This window comes from Brassica rapa, chromosome A04, assembly GCF_000309985.2.
Source record: "Brassica rapa cultivar Chiifu-401-42 chromosome A04, CAAS_Brap_v3.01, whole genome shotgun sequence".
NCBI lineage: Eukaryota > Viridiplantae > Streptophyta > Magnoliopsida > Brassicales > Brassicaceae > Brassica > Brassica rapa.
The window spans coordinates 18548080-18572770 of record NC_024798.2 but is presented as its reverse complement, the minus strand read 5'-3'; the positions used below and the strand labels follow the sequence as shown (position 1 = coordinate 18572770).

General features: G+C 34.5%; 4 protein-coding genes and 1 pseudogene across 4 annotated transcripts; 3 read left to right on the top strand and 2 right to left on the bottom strand.

Annotated features, from left to right (window-relative positions):
• Nucleotides 1-129: 129 nt before the first annotated feature.
• Nucleotides 130-3492, top strand: LOC103865549 (annotated as a pseudogene).
• Nucleotides 3493-3715: 223 nt separating this feature from the next.
• LOC103865548 (fructose-bisphosphate aldolase 6, cytosolic) lies at nucleotides 3716-7365 on the top strand. Its single transcript, XM_009143348.3, has 3 exons — nucleotides 3716-4612; nucleotides 5820-6047; nucleotides 6563-7365. The coding sequence occupies exons 1-3, from the start codon at nucleotides 4516-4518 to the stop codon at nucleotides 7336-7338; spliced, it is 1101 nt and encodes a 366-aa protein (XP_009141596.2). The 5' UTR covers nucleotides 3716-4515; the 3' UTR covers nucleotides 7339-7365.
• A 10-nt stretch (nucleotides 7366-7375) lies between these two features.
• Nucleotides 7376-13495, top strand: LOC103865547 (ethylene-responsive transcription factor ERF024). Its single transcript, XM_033290234.1, has one exon. It carries the CDS (start codon nucleotides 9813-9815, stop codon nucleotides 10350-10352), a length of 540 nt encoding a protein of 179 aa, XP_033146125.1. The 5' UTR covers nucleotides 7376-9812; the 3' UTR covers nucleotides 10353-13495.
• A 931-nt stretch (nucleotides 13496-14426) lies between these two features.
• Nucleotides 14427-16305, bottom strand: LOC103865546 (UPF0481 protein At3g47200). Its single transcript, XM_009143345.3, has 2 exons — nucleotides 15371-16305; nucleotides 14427-15089 (listed from the first exon to the last, which is right to left on the bottom strand). Exons 1-2 carry the CDS (start codon nucleotides 16136-16138, stop codon nucleotides 14517-14519), a joined length of 1341 nt encoding a protein of 446 aa, XP_009141593.1. The 5' UTR covers nucleotides 16139-16305; the 3' UTR covers nucleotides 14427-14516.
• Nucleotides 16306-17131: 826 nt separating this feature from the next.
• LOC103865545 lies at nucleotides 17132-23363 on the bottom strand. Its single transcript, XM_009143344.3, has 3 exons — nucleotides 19178-23363; nucleotides 17797-17977; nucleotides 17132-17716 (listed from the first exon to the last, which is right to left on the bottom strand). Exons 1-3 carry the CDS (start codon nucleotides 19811-19813, stop codon nucleotides 17292-17294), a joined length of 1242 nt encoding a protein of 413 aa, XP_009141592.1. The 5' UTR covers nucleotides 19814-23363; the 3' UTR covers nucleotides 17132-17291.
• Nucleotides 23364-24691: the final 1328 nt, after the last annotated feature.

Below are 24691 nucleotides of genomic sequence, written 5' to 3'. Positions count from 1 at the left end.
GTAGGCCCATTGGGCATCTGGTCACGTCTTCAGAAGAAGAATGTCGTAGAAGTTATCCTTGTTCCTAAAAGCACATCGCCTCAAAACCGTTAAACTACCCGCGGTAATTAAAAAAAACCGGCATCGCGACAATCCAACGGCTGAAAAAGTTTTTCTTGAAGAAGAGGCCAAAAAAAGATCGTCACCTCATTTCTCGAACCTTCCCACCACTTCATCATCTCTATAAACACACACTTTCCTCTTCCCAATACCTCTCTCACTCTGTATCCAACTTTCTTCAACAGACCATGGCTTCTTTCACCAGCAAATACGCCGGTAAGCAACTTCACCTCTTCCTATCTCTCCGTGATCCCTTTTATCAACTGTGTGCACGATTCTTTTGCGTTAAAGTTTCGATCTCTTCGTCTTTTGTGATGTGGGTTTTAGGACTTAGTGTTGAGGTTTATTACATCACTCACTCAGTAGCTTTGAACATAAGCTACAACTCTGTTATGTTCAATCTTTTGTTTTTTTTGTATACTTTGATACTTGCGAGGATTTTGATAAACTATCTTTTTACGCACCTCAAGTCGATAGATCAGTACTGCATCAGGTTATGAGTTGAGTTTTAGGACTTAGGGTTTAACGATCCGAGGTTTACTCTGTACCTTACATCACTGTGAAGCTTTGGACATAAACTAAAACTCTGTTCGGTTCGGTTCACTAACTTATATTGTTTTGTATTGTTTTTCACTCGCAGATGAGCTGATCGCTAACGCTGCCTACATCGGCACACCCGGAAAGGGCATCCTCGCAGCAGACGAATCAACCGGCACAATCGGAAAACGTCTCTCTAGCATCAACGTAGAGAACGTCGAGTCCAACAGACGCGCTCTCCGTGAGCTTCTCTTCACCACTCCAGGCGCACTTCCTTGCCTCAGCGGTGTCATCCTCTTTGAAGAAACTCTCTACCAAAAAAGCTCCAAAGGTACTTTAATCCCAGTCTTGTTATTTATATTTTAATTATCTTGTTTATTTTAGTAGTTATCTTAATTATGTGGAATTTTAATAGTTTTTTTAGATTATTTGGTTTTCATATAAATAGGCTTCTTCTAGAGTTTACTCATTTGATTGATTAATAAGATTTTTAAAGAGTTTACTCATTTTAACGGTACTTCATCCCAGTCTTGTTATTTATATTTTAATTATCTTGCTTAATATTTAGTAGTTATCTTAATTAGGTGGAGTTTTAATAAGGGCAATTGTCAATAATAGCACCTTTTGAAGTTTATGTCTCAAAAATAGCAATAGAAGGAGAAAGTCACAAAAATGACATTCATTAAAAGGTAAAATATCCCTAATACTCTTGGTTTAAAATTAAATAAACAAACAAAAATAAATAAAAATAAATAAAAATAAAAATAAAAAAATGAAATTTTTTTTTTTTATAGTTTCAGATTATATGTTTTCAGATTCGAAAATTTTAAAATTTGTTTTTAAAATTTTTTTTTTCGAAATTTTTTTTTTATTTTTTTTTCAAATTTTCTTTTTATAATTTAAAAATACTTTTTGAAACTGTTTTTTAAAAATTTTATTTTTTATTTTAGCATTTATTTTTTATAAAATTTTAAACCCTAATTCCAAAACCCCACCCCTTAACTCTAAACCCTAAGGTTTGGATTAATTAACCCAAGGGGTATAAGTGTATATTTACCTTTTTAATGAAACCTATTTTTGTGAATTTGAGTCTTGAGTGCTACTTTGGGAATAAAAACTTAGTTTAGTGTTATCCTAGTCTTTTTCTCTTTTAATAATACTCTCTCCTTTTCATAATAGTTTTCATAATAGTTTGATGGTTTAGAAGAGGTTTGTTGTTTCAAAATAGATAGCCATGTTCGTTTGGTTACCGCAGGTTTCGGCGTCAGCAGCAGCGTTAGCGGCAGCGTCAATAAAAACAGTTGTTGTTCGTTTCGCAGACGCTGACGCCGCCGCTGACGCAGCTGCATATTATTTCGCGACCGCAGATTTTATCGACGTCAGCCGCAGGATACGGCGATCAGACGCGGCGTCAGACGCAGCTTCTTGCGTCAACGAAACGAATAAGAGTTGACGCAGAATGTTGACGCTGCCGCTGCTGCCGGTACCTGCGGCAGCCAAACGAACAGCCCTGATGAAGTTTTGATATATTTATATTATTTTTAATTTATGATAATCAATTAGATTTTACAATTATTTTTTAATTGGTTGAATGAATTTTAAATTATATTTGTAAAGTTATTTTTTGGAAAAAAATAAATTTCTTAACCCTTGCACAATGGTCAAAACATCAGAGTAGTTTTTTTTTAGATTATTGGTCTTCATATAAATAGGGTTTTACTCTAGAGTTTACTCATTTGATTGATTAATAAGATTTTAAAATACCAAAAGTTTTTTTTTTTTTTGCGCTGTCTATACTAAAAGTTGCTTATTGAGTTTTTGTTTTGATTCCACAGGGACCCCTTTTGTGGATATTCTGAAGGAAGGAGGAGTCTTGCCCGGCATCAAAGTCGACAAGGGCACCGTTTCTCTACCCGGAACCAACGGCGAGACCACCACACAAGGTCTCGACGGTCTCGGCGAGCGTTGCAAGAAGTACTACGAGGCCGGTGCTCGTTTCGCCAAATGGCGTGCGGTTCTCAAGATCGGCCCCACCGAGCCATCAGAGCTAGCCATCCGCGAGAACGCTTACGGGCTCGCTAGATACGCTGCCATCTGTCAGGAGAACGGTCTTGTCCCCATCGTGGAGCCTGAGATTCTCGTTGACGGTTCTCACGATATTCAGAAGTGCGCGGAGGTGACGGAGCGTGTCTTAGCAGCTTGCTACAAGGCCCTGAGCGATCACCATGTGATGCTCGAAGGAACGCTTCTGAAACCGAACATGGTGACTCCAGGGTCAGAGAGTGGTAAAGTTGCGCCGGAGGTGGTGGCGGAGTATACTGTCCGTGCGCTGCAGAGGACGGTGCCTGCGGCTGTTCCGGCTGTGGTGTTCTTGTCGGGAGGGCAGAGCGAGGAAGAGGCGACGAGGAACCTGAACGCGATGAACCAGCTGAAGACTAAGAAGCCTTGGTCGCTGTCGTTTTCGTTTGGGAGGGCGTTGCAGCAGAGCACGTTGAAGACTTGGGGAGGGAAAGAGGAGAATGTGAAGAAGGCGCAAGAGGCGTTCTTGGTTAGGTGCAAGGCTAACTCTGAGGCTACGCTTGGTGTTTACAAAGGTGATGCTCAGCTTGGTGAAGGTGCAGCGGAGAGCCTTCACGTCAAGGACTACAAGTACTAAAGGATGAGTCTAAGGATCTGTAGTTTTTCATATCATCGTTTGTGTTTGTGTTACCTTTTCAGTGTTCTGTGTATTTGTGTTTTGTTTAAAAGAGTGGTAAAATGAAAGATCCTTTGATAAACCTTTTTTTCTGAGGTGTCTTGTTTCTCTTGAAACCTTTTATGAAGTGAATGTTTTGGATTGAAAGCATTTCTATGGTTTCTTTCTTCTATATATTGTATGCTCAGGCCTGCATATGCTAGACCTTGTTATTAAATTCACCAATCTTGAAAAAGTAACTATGAAAGATTCAACGAACTTGATGGGTTTACGTCTTTGGAGCCCAAAGTACAATTACAAGTTATGCTGACATGTCAAGGTTTGCTACTACAGACCACCACCTGCTATGCTTTACATCATCATATTACATATAGAACTTTTTGTATAATAATGACACCAGCCCTGAGCCTAACCTTGAGTTACTTTCTGAAACCTGTAAAAATGAATATTTTCCATCTAAAATGTCTACAATAGCCAACTGTATAAGTTTAGTGCGAAAAGGTAAAGAAGTTGACTCTGACTGAAATTATTGTGCATGGTGGTTAACCTACCCTTTTCACCACTAAAGAATGTCATGCACAAGCAAAGCGAAAACAAACAGAGCTAACATTACAGTGAATTTTTTTCAACATTACTAACCACAATATATATCATGTCTAGCTACACCACTTGGAACCATCTTGTGAATAGATGGTTCTACTTACATCATGTTGAGAATTTTGTATAAATATTTTCATTATCAATCTACATAATTCATTTTCTTCAAAACTCAAAATATATATCTTGGTATTGAAACATTAATGAGCCATATTTTTGTACATAACTATAATAATGTGGAAAAAAAGATTTTTATTATTGTTGTTGATTAATTAACTAGTATGCTTTAATAGGAGTATCCATCCAAATGTTTCTTTAGAAGAAAAAAATAGACTCGATTAGTTTTCGTGACGTCTTTGATGACTCATGAATGATGCCATTGTCTCAAATATTATCAACATTGAGAGAAATGCAAGTCCAAGATGTGATTTTAAACTTCGTGACGTTCAGGTGTTTTTTCTTTTAATAAGAAACTTTTGAAATAATAACGTGTGAAAAAAGAGATTATAAATATTGTTGTTGATTAATTAACTAGCAAGCTTTAATGGGAGTGTCCACCTTTTCTCGAACCTTCCCCTATCCCTCGCATGATTGCATTCTATAAAATACTACACTATCACTCACTTTCCTCTTCAACCAATTTGCTTCAACAAACCATGGCTTCCTTCACCACCAAATACGCCGGTAAGCAATCTCCTCTCTCTTTCTTTCTCTTTGCAATGCATTTATCAATGCGGACGATGCGTTTAAGTTTCCATCCTTCGCTTGCCTTAAAACAGTTTATGCTTTCGTTCGTTCACTCTTGTTTAGCATAGAGAGATAAAATATCAGTTTCAGTTTCCGAAATTATATGATTAATGTATAGACGTTTAGCTTCCAAATTAAAAGACTATCAGTGGACAAAGCTGACCTATAGTATAACGAGACAAATCATATACTATAACATTTGTATCATATTGTATGATGTTTTGGTTAGACATAAGAAGTGATGACAAAAAAAAGCCTAAGAAGTAAACCGTCTAACAGGGATATTCCTGCGTATGAACATAGTGTTGGATAACGTAATAGCCGAAATAGGATTCCTTTGGGTTTGGGGTAAAACTCCCAAATCCGCTTATATTTGACACTGGTTTGATGTAATGCTAAAACTATGGTGAATGCAACCATAGTCATTAATGCATAAATAAAGATACCAACTAATCGTGATTGAATTTCTTCCATGGTTCCACATGAAAAATCAGTACTAATATAACCTACATGTCTAATTGAACTATTAGCTATTTTAAAAAATAGTTAAAAGTTATTTAAAAAAATATCAAAACTCTTACATTTTGAAGCATAATTTTTAATATTATCTTACATTATAAAACAACAAATGATTAATATGTATATCTTTTTAGTTTTAAATTAATTAAAAAGATATGTATAATTCATCCATTTTCCAATCTGGAATTTTTCTAATTCTGTAAGTTCAACTTGTGATTTGGATTTAATTAAATATTCTAGGCTTATGATTTTTAAAGTGAAATAATAAAAATGAAATAAAATATATTAAGAGAAATTGAGATGAGACTCTCAAAAACAAATTCTAAAAGAAAATTTATGAGAATTTTTGGATATTTGTTTTTATTCCACTGGTTGTTACATTTTTTACAATTTTAAATTTAATTTCTTAATTATACATTTATACTATATCAAAAATATTGTTATTATATTGTTAGAAGACTCCCTTACATACATCATATAAGCTTTGGACATAAACTAAAACTCTGCTAGGTTGGGTTCATAAAAGTCAACGGCTCTAGTTACTTGTCCGATATGAGTTTCGAATCTTGTTTTGATTGAGCTTTTTTATCTTATATTGTTTATTTATTTATTTTGAAACTCGCAGATGAGCTTATCGCCAACGCTGCCTACATTGGTACACCTGGAAAGGGTATCCTCGCTGCTGATGAATCAACCGATACCATTGGAAAGCGTTTCTCTAGCGTCAACGTCGAGAACGTTGATTCTAGCAGACGTGCTCTCCGCGAGCTTCTCTTCACCACTCCTGGTGCTCTTCCTTGCATCAGTGGTGTCATCCTCGTTGAAGAAACTCTCTACCAGAAAAGCTCTAATGGTACTTCACGCCTGGACAGATTAATGTGAAACATTTGCATAGACCTCCTTATTTTTTTAAAGAACATTTATATTTTTGTTTTGAGAGAAAGCTTATCATTTATATAATTAGATATAAAGTGGTATGTATGTATAAAACAAATAAAAATTGAAAATTACGTTACAAATATAATAACAAGGTATTAGGTGAGTTTCACATTATTATGATTTAGACATAAATAAAACATTATAACGAATAATGAAGTTAAAGTAAAAAAAATGTTTTTAGTTAAAAGATTATTATACTTCAAAGACATAAAATATTTTTTATAGGTTAATACGTTTATTTTACAATTACTTTAGGTTCTATTTTATATGTAATTATTTTAGATATTTTTTCTATATTATAAAACTATGGTTCTTTAATCAAGAGTTTTTATAAAAATTTAAAAAAATTATTGATTAAAAATATATATATATATATAATATTATATATATATAAAAATATTATGGGTCCAAATATTATTAGTGATACAGGGACGCCTTTTGTGGACATTTTGAAGGAACGTGGAGTCTTGCCTGGTATTAAGGTTGACAAGGGCCGTGCCGTTGAGCTAGCTGGAACCAACAGTGAGACCATCACACAGGGTCTTGATGGTCTTGGCGAACGTTGCAAGAAGTACTACGAGGCGGGTGCTCGTTTTGCTAAGTGGCATGCACTCCTTAAGGTTGGCCCGAACGAGCCATCAGAGTTAGCCATTCACGAGAACGCTTATGGACTGGCTAGATACGCGGCGATTTGTCAAGAGAACGGTCTTGTACCCATTGTGGAGCCTGATGTTTCTGTTGATGGGTCTCATGATATCCACAAGTGTGCAGAGGTGACAGAGCGTTTCCTTGCAGCTTGCTACAAAGCCCTGAGTGATCACCATGTGATGCTTGAAGGAACGCTTCTGAAACCAAACATGGTGACTCCAGGATCGGAGAGCGCTAAAGTTGCACCAGAGGTCGTCGCGGAGTACACTGTCCGTGCCCTTCAGAGGACCGTGCCAGCAGCTGTTCCAGCCATACTGTTCTTGTCGGGAGGGCAGAGCGAGGAAGAGGCGACAAGAAACCTGAATGCGATGAACCAGCTGAAGACAAAGAAGCCTTGGTCTCTGTCGTTTTGCTTTGGAAGGGCGTTGCAGCAGAGCGCGCTTAAGACTTGGGGAGGGAAGGAGGAGAATGTGCAGAGGGCGCAAGATGCGTTGTTGGTTAGGTGCAAGGCTAACTCTGAGGCTACACTTGGTACTTACAATGAGCCTTCAGGTTAAGGCCTACAAGTACTAAAGAGTAAGGGTCCGTTTGTGTTAGTGTTTTCTTTTATTTCTGTCACTCTTTTCAGTTTTATTTGTTTGTGTGTTTGTTTGCAAGAGTGGTAAAATGAAATGCGCTTGATAAACCTTGCTCAGAGGTGTCTTGTTTCTAGTGAGACCTTTTATAAAAAGAATATCTTGTATTTGAAAGCATTTCTTCAGTTTCTTTCTTCTAAGAATTGTATTTGTTTATCGCAAAAAAAGCTATAGACATTTCATAAAATTTCAAGCTTGTGAAACTAAGCATAAAAACTTGATGGGCTTATAACTTTGGAGCCCATAATGTAATTACAAGTAGCTGACATGTCAAGGTTTGCTACTACAGGCTACCTGCCATGCTTTGGCATCAACATACTAATAAATAGATCTTTTGAACAACAAAGAAATAAGTAATAATATTTCCTTTTGATTATAATTCAAACCCATTCTCATCATTGTACTTGTTTTATTGATCTCTTAAACTACAATGCATTATATCAAAATTTAGAGAAAATACAAGATGGACAGGAAAAGAATAAGTTGTGATGTATTGAAACTCATCAAAGGAACTGGTGACTAAATTTTTTTTTTTTTGCTAAAAAAAAAATATACTAAAATTGTTTGAAGGTATTTAGAAATGCAAATGTAAAAGATGATAGTTTAGCAAGATCTGCTAGATTAAGTCTTCAGAACTATGTTGTAACTTCAGGACAAAACACGATTGTATATGAAAAGTTGCGTCATCATCTTAATGTATGTTTATCACCTCTGTTTGTATCAGTTGAATAGTTTTTGAGCTACTTGCAAACTTATAGGTTGGAATCCTTTTATATTGCCATTATTTTTTATTATGTAGAAAGGATTTACCGACTGTTTTGATAAACACACTCTAGCTTTTAAGAGTAGTGAATATATCATATGCATGGAAATTATTACAAGACAGTTCATTACAGATATAATTTTCTCCAAATCTAATCTAAATTAAAACTTTATTTTTTTAGATTATCTGACCGACCGATGTTCATACATCTCAACTCACTTTTATCTACAGACAAATTGAGCGTGTTATACTAGTATGTATGAATCAGATTGGACTATTTCGAGTTAGGTAGCTTGGTTGACATATGTATCCAAATTGTCAGGAAAATTTACTCGGGCGACTTTTTAAATAAGACATAGTTGTTAAATTACTTTAATTACTACAACACTATACATGTTTGATTTTCCTTTTGTAAAATATCATCGAAATCATTGGTGTTCAACCTCTCAACTCAGATGTAAAAAATGTCACATAGATATTTGGCAGCAGCCTTGTAGATCAAGTGTCAACCCGCACACACCAACGTTCAGTACATGATAGAGAACAGTTTAATAATATATATGGTTGATGCGGACAAACATTCCACGCTATACCGACACGTGATGTGGATTTCTTACCCTTATCGATTTGACATGCTTCAATAAGAAAAATCTAGAAAATCTATTACAATATTGTAATGTTTAGTGGAGTGACAAAGCCTCAAAGAAATTGACCTAAACAGCGATCACACAGGCACACACTAAGTCGTTCTTAGCATTTCTTAAACACTTTTAGATATTGTGATTATTATATAAATATCACTCATCAAGTCAACCCTATATTCATTTCCATGATGAAAGAACCATTAACCACCAAAGTAAGCAATACATGTATACATTAAAGTCTGATTATGATTTTAACTGAAGTCGTAACTATACTACAGCACGGAGTAGATATAGCAAAATATGTGGATACGTTGATGGCTATAAAGATATAGTTTAACCTCAAGTAAATCACACAAACTAAACAAAAATTACTCTTACACAACAATGTGCCTGGAAACATGATTTACTCTTTGTTTCACCCCCCAAAAGTTCGATAAAACAAGTTGAAGTGTTAACTACATGATTTTGTTCAGTAGAATTAACCCATGTAAATTACATAAAACTATTATGCAAATTTTTTTATAACCAAGCTAACACATTGAAGCGTTATTAATTTACCTCAGTTTATTTTAAGCAAAAGTACAAGTAGCCCAATATCTAATTAAGTGATGTCAAGATCATGACAAAACATATATATTCATGAAACTGAGATGAAGAAAGCGACCACTTTAGATAGAAACATATATACATCGGCGACTTATTTGGCCGCCACCCAAATAACGCGATTTTACAACCAGTGAAGCAATTAAAATATGTCTTTACAGCTTTGACTTCATCACCTCCGAGCTGTTATCAATCCCTCCCAAACCCTAGTCTCTTCATCCCTAACTGGTTTGCACTTTCTTCACTCTCTTTTCTTCACTCCTCACTACTTCACTCTTCAACTAACTTAACTGCCCCCCACCTCCATAAAATGGCATCAACCCCTTCCTATCATTCATCAAACACACCACTCTTCAATCTTCAAAACCCTAGTTCTCATTGTCAATATGCCAGGAACCTCCAAAGAAAATGGTGGCCGCCACCCTTTGTACAAGGGAGTGAGGCAACGTAGGAACTCAGACAAATGGGTGTCTGAGATCCGTGAGCCGAGAAAGCCTAACCGTATCTGGTTAGGAACATTCTCCACCCCGGAGATGGCGGCAATAGCCTATGATGTGGCAGCTCTAGCTCTCAAAGGAACTCAAACGGAGCTCAACTTTCCAAACTCAGCTTCATCTCTCCCTGTCCCAGCTTCCATGTCTCCAGGAGACATCCAAGCCGCAGCCGCTTCCGCGGCCGCTGCTTTTGGTGCTGCTAGGGATGCGATTGTAAGGACCAATAACACCAACGCTTCGAGCAGTGTGGAACGGAGTAACGTGAATACAAATGGATACATGGACGAGGATTTGATATTCGACATGCCTAATGTGCTCATGAATATGGCTGAAGGAATGCTTCTCAGCCCTCCTCGTCAATCTATCTTTGATGCTGCTTCCGACGCTGATGGTTACACCGGAGGAGACGATTACTTGTGGAATTTTCCTTGATAACAAAATAAACTAATCATTACGATAAATAACTATGTGATTTTGTGTGTTTTTATATATTATATAATTATATATATATATGTATGAAATAAAGAGATGGTGTCTAGTGATGCATTGCATGCATGGTTAGGCCCCGTTAAGACCGTAAGAAAAGGTCGTACTGTATTAAAGTTTTTCTTTTTCCTTTAAACTATTGTCTACAATCTAGTTTGATGTACTTGCAAATGTAATCACAGTCAATGACTTGACTGATACTCAGTTGCTTTATTTTACCGATGGACAAAGTTTTCATAGGGGTTGGTAATAATAGGTGATGTAACTAGTGTTTGTTATTAGATTATATCATTATATATATCCCTTTTACTCTATAGCTAATTTCACAGCAGCATGAAACAGTTTTGAACCGTGACCTATACAATTTCTAGATTTTTTGTTTATGAAAAAAAAAAAAAAAAAAAAACAGCCTTCACTCTTCAGTGCCATGGAATAATTCTTGTTGTAACATATATTGACCAGCTATTGTCATGAAAATGACGAAGTTGCGTTGACTACAAAACCCATCCTCTTTCTTAAAGCCAATAGGATGATCGGGACGACTCTCTCCTTATAGTCAAGTGGAAACCCCACCCCCCCCCCCCCCCCCACACACACACACACTTTTCCCTGAGATGAATCTCGAACCATCAAAGCCTTTCTGACTAAACCTTATATCTCGTATAAGAGGTAATTTCAATTTCGATGTAGTTTTAGTTTCTGCTTAGAAAGTTTAATGGAAAATTTATTAATAATTTTTACATAAAGTGACTTATTCTGAAAAAGTAACTCACAATATGCACTTTTTTCATGTTCATGTGTATATATAACTCTAGCAACCGGGTACAGAAAATATTTGCAACAATTCTTTTTTTGGTTTAATTACCTGAGGATGCATAGCTAGTTAGAAGACTGAAAAAGGTGCTAAATAGGTTTGGTGAGGATAACGACACACAAGCTGATTATTAATCTTAATCTAATCATAACCTTGCTGATTTTTTATTCTATGACTTATATTGTATAAAAGTCTATTTGAGACAGAGATATACTTAGCTTTATTCTGATCAGTTATATGGTCCATTCAACATTGATAAAACATTTTTGTAGTTTTTTAAAAGAATTTATTAGTTGACAAACCTATAAGTTGGAATTTATAAACGCGGAATGCAAACGAAGAAAATTTGATTTCAAAAAGTAATCGATAATATTTTTAAAATATTAGAATTTCATTTATTTTTGCATACTAGTATAATCCTTTTCTCAAAGTTTAGAGAAGCTAAAGTTAACTACACAATCCATCCGAATTTGTAGATAAAAGAGTCAAAACAACATACGCTATGTTTCCAGACAAATAGCTTATATAACTTAACACTTGACACAATTAGAACACTTTGATTTGTGTGGAAGAAATTGATGATAGGATATAGTTTTTTTGGAGAAATTCACTTGAAAATCCTCCAGGCTTGTTCTCAACCGTAAACACAAACACTTGGCAATTACTTCATCCTTATCCTTTTCAGGTTCCTTGGTTGAAATCAGTTTGGTTCAGCAATCCAAAATATGTGTTCCTACATTGGTTTGGAATCCTTTTGTAACACATTTCATTATATCTCCTCCTTTGGAATTTTAGAATATTGTGGGTTGGGTTCGCTCTCCCATTCCATGTAAAAAAACTCAATTGACTTGACTATGCAAGCTAATCCTCCTAGCAGTGATTTATTACTTATGGAAATAAATAAATTCAAGACTCCTCGCGTCAACACCATTGAGTCATTGACAACCAAGTGAGAGAAGGATTGCCTCAGCAAAAGGAACAAGCCGGGAATGTACCTACGAAAGTGCTCTCCAAGTTTGGTTTGACTCACGATGAAGACCACAAGATCATCTATAGTATTTCAATCCAAGCAATTTATATTCTCTGAAAACTCTTGGTAGCAAATTCTCACTCTTTTTACAAAATGATTTTTGGATTTGAATAAATTAACATTTTTTTTTAAAATCCAAGACTCGATAATCCATCTCCAAACCGGCAACTCGTTAAGTGAAGGAGATTCAATTAATCCCAAGGGCTAAACTTCTAGGTCTGGATAGAGAAACTCTATCTAGCATAGACATCAATAATTTCTTCACACATGGAAGGGAAATCAGCTAACCATCTTTTCACATGATTCATTCACTGCTTCACGGATGGTGGTTCTTATTAGGCATGTATTGATTTTCATTTTTTTTATTTTTCATTTTTTAGTTTAGTCTGTTATCTGAAATGTTTTTTACTAATGAATCAATATTCAAAATCATTGTACTTTGGATTCCTTTTTTATCAAAGCTTCTACTTTCTAAATTCTCTGACTGTTCTTGGTTTGTAATTCCGTATGATGTATCTCTTTTTTGTTGAGAAAAAAAATTGATGCATACAAATCATCAATATGTGCTTTTTGAAACTATAACAACCACGTAGCCCCAAGATTCGTGAACCCTTACAGGCCCATATATAGGCTTGAAGATAAAAGAAAATTTGCATACACTTTAAGAGCTCGACAAGAGAAATGAAGAGCTATTCACAGGTAAAGGTCTTATTCATTAGAAATTAATGAATGAATTCAATTTTCTTTTTTAAGGGTCTTCATTTCTTTTATTTCTTCTCTTCATCAGCTTCTCCTCCCACCAAGATGTTAACCGTACGTACTTTGAACCTCTCAAGCTTTTCAATGGCCTCCTCAAGTAGACTGCCCCCTCGAGCGCGTGTCGTGTGAATATTAACGCCACTGTGAAGCTTAGATTTAATATGTTGAATCATCCCTTGATCCTCTTTACGATCTAATATGTTGTCTAGTCTTCTAGATTTAGAGACCAATGTTTTCTCACTCATTACTGCGTTTGTGTAAATCGAGAATGATTCACAAAATAACGATCTTGAAAGCAAAAGAAGGGAAATATTAAAATTTGTGTGTTTGTTTGGTAATCAATGTGTAAAATGTATGTTGGATTGTTGGTTTATGTGGTTATATATATGCAGCTGGGGGCTTAGGGCTTAAGGCAAGCTTTAGAAAACAAAAGGAAAGGAATAATAAAACGACGACCGAGTCTTCTTCGAGCGACTTGGCCAAAAAGAAATATCAAACATAGATACTACAGACGTTGAAAATTGTAAAGTCCTTCAGTACTCGGATTATAAATTTTGAGTTCCCCTCTTCGCACGTTCTTCTTTTAAACACCACTTAAAATGATTATATAAATATTAATATAAAATAGCATACATCCAGACTCCAGTCGTCCATAGACTTCTAGATATTAAAGTGAGTATAAAAACTATATTTATTTTACATTTTTTTACTGATAGTTATAGTCTATATTCATAATGTATATAAAATATTATAGATAAAATCTATGTATTAAAAGGTAAATATTTTACATAAATGATTTTTTTTGTTTTACAAACACGAAATTCTTATAAATTTTGAAAACAAATCTTAACAAGGAAAATTAAATTTAATTATTAGCATAGAAACAAATATCAAAGATAGTAAAACTATTAGAAGTTTAGTTAAAATTAGGTTTGAACTCACTTGTACTTCTAACTATCCATGGTATATTCATTTTCACAGTAGATATATATTTATCAGTAACACATGATCACGATAAATGATATTTTCCGAAAATCGATATTTCATGTGGCTAAGAGCCATACATGGACCAGGTCAACTACAATCATACCAGAATGTTTTCAAATACAATAAAAATAAAAATAGGTGATATGTTCATCGTCGGTTATTACCAAAACTATGGGTTTTTCTACTCACTTTGATCATGAAGCCTGAGCTATCATGTGGAATTAGTTCAGTTGATCCACGGAGCAAAGAGGATCGTATAAATTTTCAATTGAATTGACCCTTTCCTACCGTCATGCTATCAAACATCTTGAATAGTTGTCATTTATATCAACAAAAATCTAGATGCAATCTCGTCTGTTTCTCAATAAAACAATAATTTAATTCGCTGTTCCATGAAAACTATTGTAATTAGATACACTCATTTCACCAATAAAATACTACTAAAATTCTCATATATTGTATATATGCCACTCAACCATACACAAACAGATTTGTTCATTTTCAATATATGAAATTAAATCTATCTTGGATAAACAGTGAAAATCGTCTGAACAATAGATAAGATCAAAAGAATAAGAGCAGCAAGAGCAGAGATAAAAGACCAAGGAGACCTAAAATAAGTGTTCTTGAGATCAGCAATTGTAACGTGCCAACTACTATCGTAATACTCATTCACTTCTATAAACAACTCTTTGAGATAACAGTTTTCTAGGTCGAACGCCACGTCTCTGCCTAGACTGTTCACGAACCCAGCGACCGCTGATTCTGTGCCAAAGTAGTTCTCTATGATTTTTTGTTCACATAGATACCCAACGTCTTTGTTAATGTTCATCAGACAGTCTAGTAATGTCGCGTACGTAGTGAAATGCTTTGAACACGCCGCGTGGCACTGCTCATAAGCCACGCAGTTCGGAAAGAAACTGCCCATGAAATCGTCGACTATGATGCGCGGCATCTCTATCGCTCCATGTCTGAATCTCACAACGAGGAAGCTCTCTTCGTCTTTCAGCTCCCTGATCTTGATCCCGGCTTGCTGGAGCTTCGATATACTGTGGATGATGTTGGATGGTGTCTTCTTCTCTGGTTTAGTTGTCTGTTGTTGTTGTGAATAAACACGAATCAAAAAAAAATTAGAGAAAAAAACTATTGAAACTGAGGCAAATATACTTAAAAAGTATTTGTATATTGATTATGTGAATGTATCATCTACAATTTTTTAGACTTATATTTACACAGTTTTAAAAACTAATATTTTTTTTTTATTTAGAAATTTTTTATTTCCTAATCATAAAGATATAACACCCAACGAATGTGGTTTTCTACTATCCGGTTTAAGTCACTTGAAATTTAAGTCACTTGTAGAATTAACGTTACCGGTTTCGCTTGAGGCTTACTATCCGGGATTAAGCTTGACCGGACAAGGTCAAGGAGGTGTTTGGCTTTTAGGTCTTTGAACCTGGCGAGATCTTGTTTTGGTCTATCCATAGTGTTGGTAAAGAACTCAAACGCTAGAGACTGTAAAGAAACGTTGCTCTCTCTTTCGTTATCGCTTCTTGTGAGGTCATACAAAGCTTCAAGAACGAAGAAAGGGATTTGATTCTCAAGACGGAGAAAATCTCTGGTGAAGAAAGGAAGAACCCAAGCCATGTTCACGAGTGGATCATCCTGTTGAAAAGGAACAACGTGGCTGACTTTACGAAACAGCTCAAGAATGAAACAACCGTCAAGAACCATCATCTCGTTGAACTCATCAGAGTCCATGTGGATTGACTCGGAGTAACACTCTCTTGCAAGTTCCTCAACACTCTTCACGGTTTTCATATAATCCTCTAGAGTTAAGGATTTTGTGTCGTGGGTTCGAGTGACAAGAGCATTTAAGTAACGCCATTTGTGTTCTTCCATCATTTTGAGCTGAGTTTTGCCTCGGTGGTACGGTCCCACCGACACAACTCGCGGCTCATAGCATCTACCGTTGGAATCAATCATGGTTTGAGGTACTCGGAAGATGGAGCAAGTTGATTTTCCCGCGGCTGAGCTGAGCAACCTTGGTGGCTCCTTCAGCTTCTTATGCATACTCTCAATGCGAATCTTGAGGAGGCTTTCTCCTCCGTCGTGTACGGAGGCATTTGCCGGTTGCTCCATTTTTATGGTGTGGGATTGATGAGGATGTAGTTTTGGAACTTAAAGAGTCTTTGTGATTTGTATTTTTCTCTTGCTGGTCCACCTGATCCTCACAGCTCACGTTATGGAGTCTAGTCCATAATTATTTCAATTTTTATTTTTATTTTCCAATGAAGGTTTAATTAGAAGCCATGACATATGAGTATATGACTTGGTCCATCCATATGATCTTTCGCCGCTCCGAAGTTTCTTTGAAAAAACTAGTAGTGGTATTTTTTGTTTTACTTTTAGAGATTATGTACACGCTCGAGAAAATAAGATTTCCCATAAACATCATATTCAATAAAAAATTATAGAAGATATAAAATTAATATTATGAAGTACCGGTTGGTGTCAGTGTCACATAGGTGCCGATCTTAGTTTGCCACATTATTATCAAAACAACTTTGAAATATATGGTAATTTTAGTGCAGGAAACATCGTTAACTAGAAAGATATTTGTATGATGTACCATTATGCGTTCAAAAAAAAAAGTATGGTGTACCATGTTGCGATCCTACACATGACTTACTGAAACTGTGAAACATATATCTAATATATATATATATTCATATATCAAACTGAAATCTAATTCGTTCTTGAAGAACACGCAACTCAGACGTGGATTTTTTAATCCTTCAATATGAGTACCTTTAATTAGGTTTAAAAGTTGGATAGCTATGATCCGGTTGGTTTGGAACAATACTCAACAACTCACATAGACCAAACCAAACAGAGATTTTGAATCCAGATACTAATATGGTGTCAATATGAGTAAAAGCATTAGATTACAAATTATAGTTCAGGGACACATCGGTGTGATACATGCAATGTTATTACTTCTTTTTTTTTTTTGAATTAAATGTTATATTATTACCCCCAAATAAAGCCATCTATGGAGAATTAATATAAACCTCATTAAATTTAACATTTTTCATCTTATCGTTGATGTTCATCTGTGGAGTATATTTCCAGTAAGAAAAATTAACGTTTTGACATTTATAATCGTTCGAAGGGACAAGAAATGAATCAAATTTAGGATTCAAGATATATAGGTTAATTCGGTTTATCAAGTCAAAGATATCTAGAAATATACTAACCTTCCTGCCTCTAATAAATTTCATTATATATATGTTCATGATTGAGAAGAAACAAGTTCGTGGGAAAATTCATCAATCAAGAACAAGAAGATGGAGAGCTCGAGATCAGCGACGGTCTCCTCCACTTCTCCACCGTGTTTTGTCCACTGTCCGGCCTCTCCTCTCATATCTTTCTGCACCACCGCGTCCACGTATACATCCGCACCCATCCCTACTCTCCATGCATTCAACATCATCCACTTCTCCTGCCTCTCCTCTTGCATGCATCCGCTCTCTCGAGCCATAGCTTCATTCACGTCCTCATATTCTTCATCCCAATCATATACCCTTATGTTATCGTCTTCCTCGCTCTCTTCACACACTTCTTCTTCTTCTGACATCTTCCCTTCAAGGTCTGCGGGCTCCAGCCCTGCTAACTTCTCGAATCTACGAAGCTTCTTGAGTAGCCGCCTTTTCGCACCTGTTTAGTCCAAAACACACCCATTTTAATAACCTTTTAAAACGATTTTGGGACCAATACGTAATTGATTGGTTACTCACGCTGTACAACTTCAAAGCTGCACGAGGGGAGATTGAGATGGCCAGGCTCTTGTTGGTGGTGGTCCTTGTCGTCCTCTTCTTCCTCAAGAGGGTCAAGTACAGAAACAGGGCTACATTGTTCCTCTTCTTCTTCTTGTCCTCTCACTTTCTCCAAGCTCTCTGTCTCATCGCTATCTTCGTCCTGTTACAACTCATTTAATACACTTTTCGTTTCACCGTTTTTTTGTCTCTTACTATTTCTGGCTTTGGATCATAACTAATTTTAGCTGTTAAAATTTCTATCCATGAAGATTGTATTTTAAGCCCTACAATTGCATTCATTATTCTTCAATTATTTTTGAATATTTTTACTGTCAAATTCTTTATACTATAACCACAAGTAGGGTAAAAATTACATTTGAATCTGTGAACTTGCAATTTAATACTTCCCTAAAAAGAATGCAACTTTTTGTACAAAACCTTGATAGTTGTGGATGCTTACTTTGTTTAGCTATTTTAGCTAATTCAAAATTATATCCATGAAGTTTGTATTTTATACTATTCTACTCAATTAAATTTTTGTACCTTTTCCTATCATTTTCTTTGTACTATAACCACAAGTAGGGTAAGTTTTACATTTGAATTTTGTGAACATACAATTTAATACTTGACTAAAAAGATTGCAACCTTTTGACAAAATCTTGATAGTTGCTGATGCTGACTTTTTAAGGCAGCCTAACACAGAAGGTTTGGTTTATTTAAGTCTAAACCTACTGGATTAAAAGGTTGAAAATGTGTTTTAGGTGACTTGCCAGAGAATTAATTGGTTAGAAAACTTTGAAGTTGAACTACTTAGTGACTAATGAGATGCAATATTCGTCAGTGTGGAAAATTAAATGACTTAAGCAACCCAACTACACCGAGGCTCTTTGACATGTGTTCATTCGATGATTGGGGGGTATCTATCACTCTGAAGTAAAACACAAAACATATTTACCGTACTCCTGAAAAACTTACATGATTCAGTCATATCAACCAGTCATGTGTTTCTGCGTTAATCAGAAGATGTTTTTTTCCGGTTTTTCCATAGAATGTTTTTTACATTTTATTTTACTGTGTGGTAATTTATGACTGGTATAGGTTATTAAGGAATATTTGAAAAAAAAAATCTAAAAATTTAAAATAAAATGTTGCTAAATAAAATTTTATTGTAATTTACCATTACATTTTAAATATTATGGTTTTATTTTGGATTTACAGTATAATTTAGCATTTAGAGTATAGTTTGGAGTTTATTGTTTTAATTTAAGAGTATTTTGCTAATATGGTATAAATTTTAGACTATTATTAATTTTCAGCCTTTAGGTGTAAACCCATAATTAATTATGAGATTAGGACAAACCTCTGTACTGCGTCGCGCCGGAGAAGTAGCCGTCGACGTGAAGTGGGAGGTCCGGTGGCCGGAAGTAGAAGGAGTTGTATGGAGAACGAAATGAATAGGGCTCTCACAAAAATACTTATCGCCAATCTCAACCAAACGCTCTCGACTGCTGCTACTCCTACACGTCGGTTCCGACAAAACCGCGTTTCTATCAGCGTTGTCCAAAGGCGGTTTCCCATTAAGATTAGTCAACCGCTTTAAAACAGACCCTAACAAACCAAACGCGTTTCCTCTGTTCCGAGCTCTGTTCTTGCTCTTATTATTCTGCTGCTTCTGAATCCTCGCCGCCGCTTCCAGTAGAATTGCGGCGGTTCTCGCCGGAATATGAAGACCGTCGCGAACCTTCTTATTCGCTGGAGAGCGTAGCTCAAAGAGAGGAGACTTATTAGCATGAGTCGCGAAGAAACAAGAACTCTCGCATGAGAAGAAACCATGAGGCAGAACGGCGGCGTTTTCGGACTTTCGTTTCTTGACACGCAACTCAGAGCAGCCCATCTGAGACCTAAGGTCGGAGATGTAATGGTTGAGATGAAAAGGCTCTTGGTCATCTTGAAGAAGCTCGTGTAAATGTTTCTTCTTCTTCTTCTCAGCAGCCATGGAGACAAAGATTACTTTAAACTTTTATTCGTTCACTTTCTTTTTCTCTGTTCGTGTGGAATTCAGAATCATAGAAATATTAAAACGAAGTAAGCTTTTTTGCTCTTTCTTATAAGAAAGAAAGAGAGATGAGAAAGAGAGATTTGGTGTAGAGAGTGAAAGATGAGGGACAGTTATAGACAAAGGGTAAGACATTGGATAAAGAGTCAATGCTTGGATTTGGCTATTTCCTAGCTTCTTGAGAAATAAAAGTAAGAAATACAGTTTTCGTCTTTATATTCTATCTTTCTAATTTTGAGATTTTTCATACCTCAGTAATAAAAAGATAGACCATCCACTAGTTCAAAGAATGTGCTAGTAAATATTTAAATTCAATGTATTATTTAATTTATACCCGAATCATTTTTTATATATCTGATTCTAATATTTTTGCATATACTATTTCATTATGGCAGTAAAACTATTGTTTTAATAAAAAAAGTATTTAAATTTTTAAACAAAAAGACATCGGTTAAACAAACAAATCAAATTGAGATTAAGAACAATAGGTTAAAACCAAAATTAATTTATGTTGACAGAAATATATAGTGTCATTGAATAAACGTTGTCGACTAAAACAATGTAATCCGTTACATATGGTATCTAGATTACCATAAAAAAAGTAGTTTATGTACCACTGTTAGAATCAAGTATGAAAAAGGCAAAATTTACTTATTTAGATATGAATTGAATAATATATTATAAGAAATGTAAAAAAAAAAATTTGACGAAAGAAATGTAAAAATTTACTAGCACAACATTTAAATTGGCGTATGGTCTAACTTTTCTGGAAGAAAAAAAATCCACATTGAATTATAGTCGACATGCGTCTTCGTGCAAAGCTCATTTTGTTTATTAAAGAAAGTTTAGTTGGCATATTATTTTCAGAGTGGGCCTTAAAAGATTCCTGAAAAATCGAGATTACGTGTAAAATTCAAAGAGTATATTAGTTGTAGGATCCTGATATTGGCTGTTCAAAAAAAAAAGGATCCTGATATTGTTCATAACTTATCTATCAGCCAGAGAATTTCGACATATCAGTAAGTTCAATCAACTGGATTGTATGTAATGTTTTCATGCACTCGAGTAATGTAAGCACAATCAATTTCTCGTCATGAAAGAAACAAATTATGGTCATGATTTATGTACGTTCGGTCTACCTGTTGTAGGAACTAGGAAGACGAGAATTCAGATTATGGTTTGTTCTTTTTTTTACATGTGTTGTGCTTATGTTGTGTCCGAATCTATGACTGGTATCTTCTATATTGGTAAGAAAGTAGAATATATAATACAGTAGTATAGATGTAACTCATGTAAGTATAATCCACAATGCTACTCAACGTGTGTTAAGACAAGAGAATAAGATTTTGAGTGGAACTTATAGTCTTCTAACAATTTCTAAGGGACCAATTAATTTCTATATTTTCTATATCGTAATAATATTACATTTTTCCAGTTTATCATTCTTTTAGGAGCACCATTTTGCTACAATGCAAGAGATAGTACCACTATAACATTTTCTATGCTACTGAGCTATCTAACTTTAGCTTGGAGTGACGAGATTTGGTTTACGGGAGTATACAAAGTTCAAACAAAATTTTACAAGTTAGTGTTTAATTTTCGTATCATGCATATTGAAGTCCATATTGAATTATTAAATACTAGGGTTTCCATCTTTTTTTATAAATGGACTGACGTTAACTGGATTTGAAAGCAATTAAGATATGGTTTTAGTGATAACAATATGATTGGCACTTGACGTAATCCCTAATCCGAATGTATCTTATTCAGTGATAGATAGATAATTAAAGAGGACAAACACCCCATGTTCTACATTTATATAACGTTACCGGGCTTAACACGAAATCTATCTTTAATTATTTATTTCAAGACATTTCAAATAACAGTCGTCGGAATTTTAACTTATACTTATTCGGAAAATAGAATCTAACGATGTTGAAATCAAGAAAATAAATCATATACATAGTATATAAATCAATAAAAATAATTTGTATCACACCTATTGAATATAAATATAATAAAGGACATTATTCTATTTCGTCTTCAAATAATTTCTGAGTAATGAACAGGTCTATTTTTGTCGTAATATATGTATGATTATTATTAAAAACATTATTACATTATCTTTGATCATAACAAACCCAAAACAAAAGCAAAATACTAATTTATTAACTAAGGCAACTTGTTGGCAACTACTAATCCAACGACTGATTGTCATTCGTGCACACGGGTTCATTTGTATACGCCTCCTCTAAGTCGTATCTCGTATATAGTCAACACGTGAATTATATACACACAAGGTGATATGCGTATAAATCGAATTATTTTCTCCTTGAAAATTGAAATTATACTATAAAAACATGCATTGGGCAGGACCAAAAAAGGTTCGCACCATAAATGAGATAAGAAAAGTTGTAGGCTTTACAGCTGGGGTACTCCCCTTAATTAAATTCTCAACATCTGTGGACTTTAGGTTAACATATTTATATAGTATATGGACCGGTGATATTTTTCACTATGGTCCGACCTATAATTTCAGGTGACACCAGCTACAGTTTATTTATTGTTCAGTTTTGGCTTGAAATTTTAAAATGGATTTGAAGAGAAGTCGTGGAATCATATGTTATATAATTGGTTTTACTGTTTATCCACTCATACCTATTTTCAATTATTGGCAAAGCTGTGTGTGTATTTAATATATCGTTTCTGCCTCACTGTGAATGGTTTTCATAAAAAGCGAAGTCCACTAATTACCACCACTTGTATAAAAATAAGTAATTGCAATTTGGCCATATATTACTGTACTGTTAAACATATAAGGAGCAGCTTGTAGGGACACTGTTTGCTCTGGGGTGCCCCCATCTCTATATCGTAAGGTTTAGTAGTAACCTAATCCACTTGAAATATATAAAACCGAACAAGAAATAAAGCTATACTGTATTAGCTAACAGCTGATTATTCTGGTTAATTGCTTGTTAATAAGCCAAAGCTACCGGAGCATGCAGCAGACAAAAGATTTTGCTGAACGCGTGGACCGTAAAAAATGACACCGTATAGGTTTTGTCTTTTAATAACTAGTTTTATTGTTATGACAAAACTGTGTATTCGACCAGTTTTTTTTTTTGATAAAAAGATAATATTTTCCCCAGACGTACCATGAGATGTCAATTTATGAATATACCGACGGGTTTTATTTATGTATGTACTTATTTAAATATTGTAAGAAAATATGTACATAATAATTGAAATTTGAAAACATATGTAGTACGTATTTTATTTTATTTTTGAACATTATGTACTACGTATGTAGTGCGTAGTTTTTTTTCTGAGAAAAGACTTTCAAATGTAATGTGTAGTTATCACTGCAAGTTTACGTACATTAAGTCATTAACATTACATTTTGTTAAACGAACCCCTACGTAAATCATTTTGTTAAATGAAGCCCTTTAGCTTTTTTTGTTAGTATCTAAAACTCAATTATGTTTATACTTTATAGCGTACGTTGTTAAATGAAGCCCTTTAGCTTTTTTTGTTAGTATCTAAAACTCAATTATGCCTATATTATGTTTATAGCTCTTTTTATTAGTATCTAAAACTCAATTATGTTTTTTTTGTTGTAATACTAATTCGAAACTCGGTGAAAAAAATGTTTACAACGTGTTATCAGTATCAACAGAGACTGGTTCTGGTCCAGGGAGAATTAAAACCCAAAGTCCAAAATCCTTATACTTACCTAAAAACATTGTTATAAATAATTTTTAATGGCAAACGGCATGAGAACGTAGAAAAGGTTGATTACCAAAAGAAAAGAAAAAAACTCTCTAGTAGCATCTAAATAATATTGTGTTTAATAAATGCCACACAAATTGTTTTTCGTTAATAGCTTTTATTTAAAAAGTTAAAAATACTTTTATATAATATTTGCGTTTAGGAATTAGGATTAGTGATTAGGATTTAGAATTTTAATATTTAAAAGGTGACACGGTGTAAAGTTTGCAGTTTGCAGTTTGAAGTAATTTAGTCATTTAATATATGTTATTTTATGAATTTTTTCTTTAAAGACTATTTTAATGATAATCTTAAAAATGAGCAATTTTGAAGATTTGCCCCAAAATAAAATAGAAATGATTTCCCGCTCCACGTAAGTCGTAGAAATTAGGAGGACCCTTTCATACATACGCGACAGTCGTTTTTAAAAATAACTACGGTGTGCATGTACTTGATCTGCAAACCTACTATGTTTTTGATTATTCTCTCATCACTTAAGTTTGATTGTACTTAATCTCCTTCTATACTTTTCTTAGTGTTATCTTTTTAAAGAAAATCTAATTGGTGGCTATAGTAATGTTGTAACTCACTAGTATATAAATTAACACAAGAGAGAACTCCAAATACTCAAGTTAAAGCTTTTTAAAACAGCCGGAAAATGGGAAAAAATGGAATATGTAGTACTCAATGTTTTCTACAACGCTAGTTTATAATGTAGTATATAAATAGCCTTCAATATTGAGTGACAACATGTTTTATGAATTTTAAATGAATGTAACACTATCAATCATTCAAATTAAATGAACCTTATCCATTGTTCCTCAAATTTTGTTTTGCCATTAGATTGGGACGGTTGCAGATTTCTTTCTTAGCATGCATCCTTATCTCCATGCTCCTTCCTTAAACTACCATGTCCATTCAATTGATATTAAATGTTATTTAATAAATATTTGATTTATTTAGTTTTGAAAGAAAAAAGGTTATATTTATTCTTAATGTAGTATTTAGAATAATAATAATCAAAATTTCATTAGTAATAAGAGAGAAAGC

Coding starts and splice junctions, on each gene's coding strand:
- LOC103865545 (XM_009143344.3), bottom strand. CDS start 19,813: ATGGCTGCTGAGAAGAAGAAGAAGAAACATTTACACGAGCTTCTTCAA. Junction 17,978..19,177: donor CGGCGCGACGCAGTACAGAG/GTTTGTCCTAAT, acceptor GAGTTGTAACAG/GACGAAGATAGCGATGAGAC. Junction 17,717..17,796: donor CAGCTTTGAAGTTGTACAGC/GTGAGTAACCAA, acceptor TGGACTAAACAG/GTGCGAAAAGGCGGCTACTC.
- LOC103865547 (XM_033290234.1), top strand. CDS start 9,813: ATGCCAGGAACCTCCAAAGAAAATGGTGGCCGCCACCCTTTGTACAAG.
- LOC103865546 (XM_009143345.3), bottom strand. CDS start 16,138: ATGGAGCAACCGGCAAATGCCTCCGTACACGACGGAGGAGAAAGCCTC. Junction 15,090..15,370: donor GTAAGCCTCAAGCGAAACCG/GTAACGTTAATT, acceptor CAACAACAACAG/ACAACTAAACCAGAGAAGAA.
- LOC103865548 (XM_009143348.3), top strand. CDS start 4,516: ATGATTGCATTCTATAAAATACTACACTATCACTCACTTTCCTCTTCA. Junction 4,613..5,819: donor CTTCACCACCAAATACGCCG/GTAAGCAATCTC, acceptor TGAAACTCGCAG/ATGAGCTTATCGCCAACGCT. Junction 6,048..6,562: donor CTACCAGAAAAGCTCTAATG/GTACTTCACGCC, acceptor TTAGTGATACAG/GGACGCCTTTTGTGGACATT.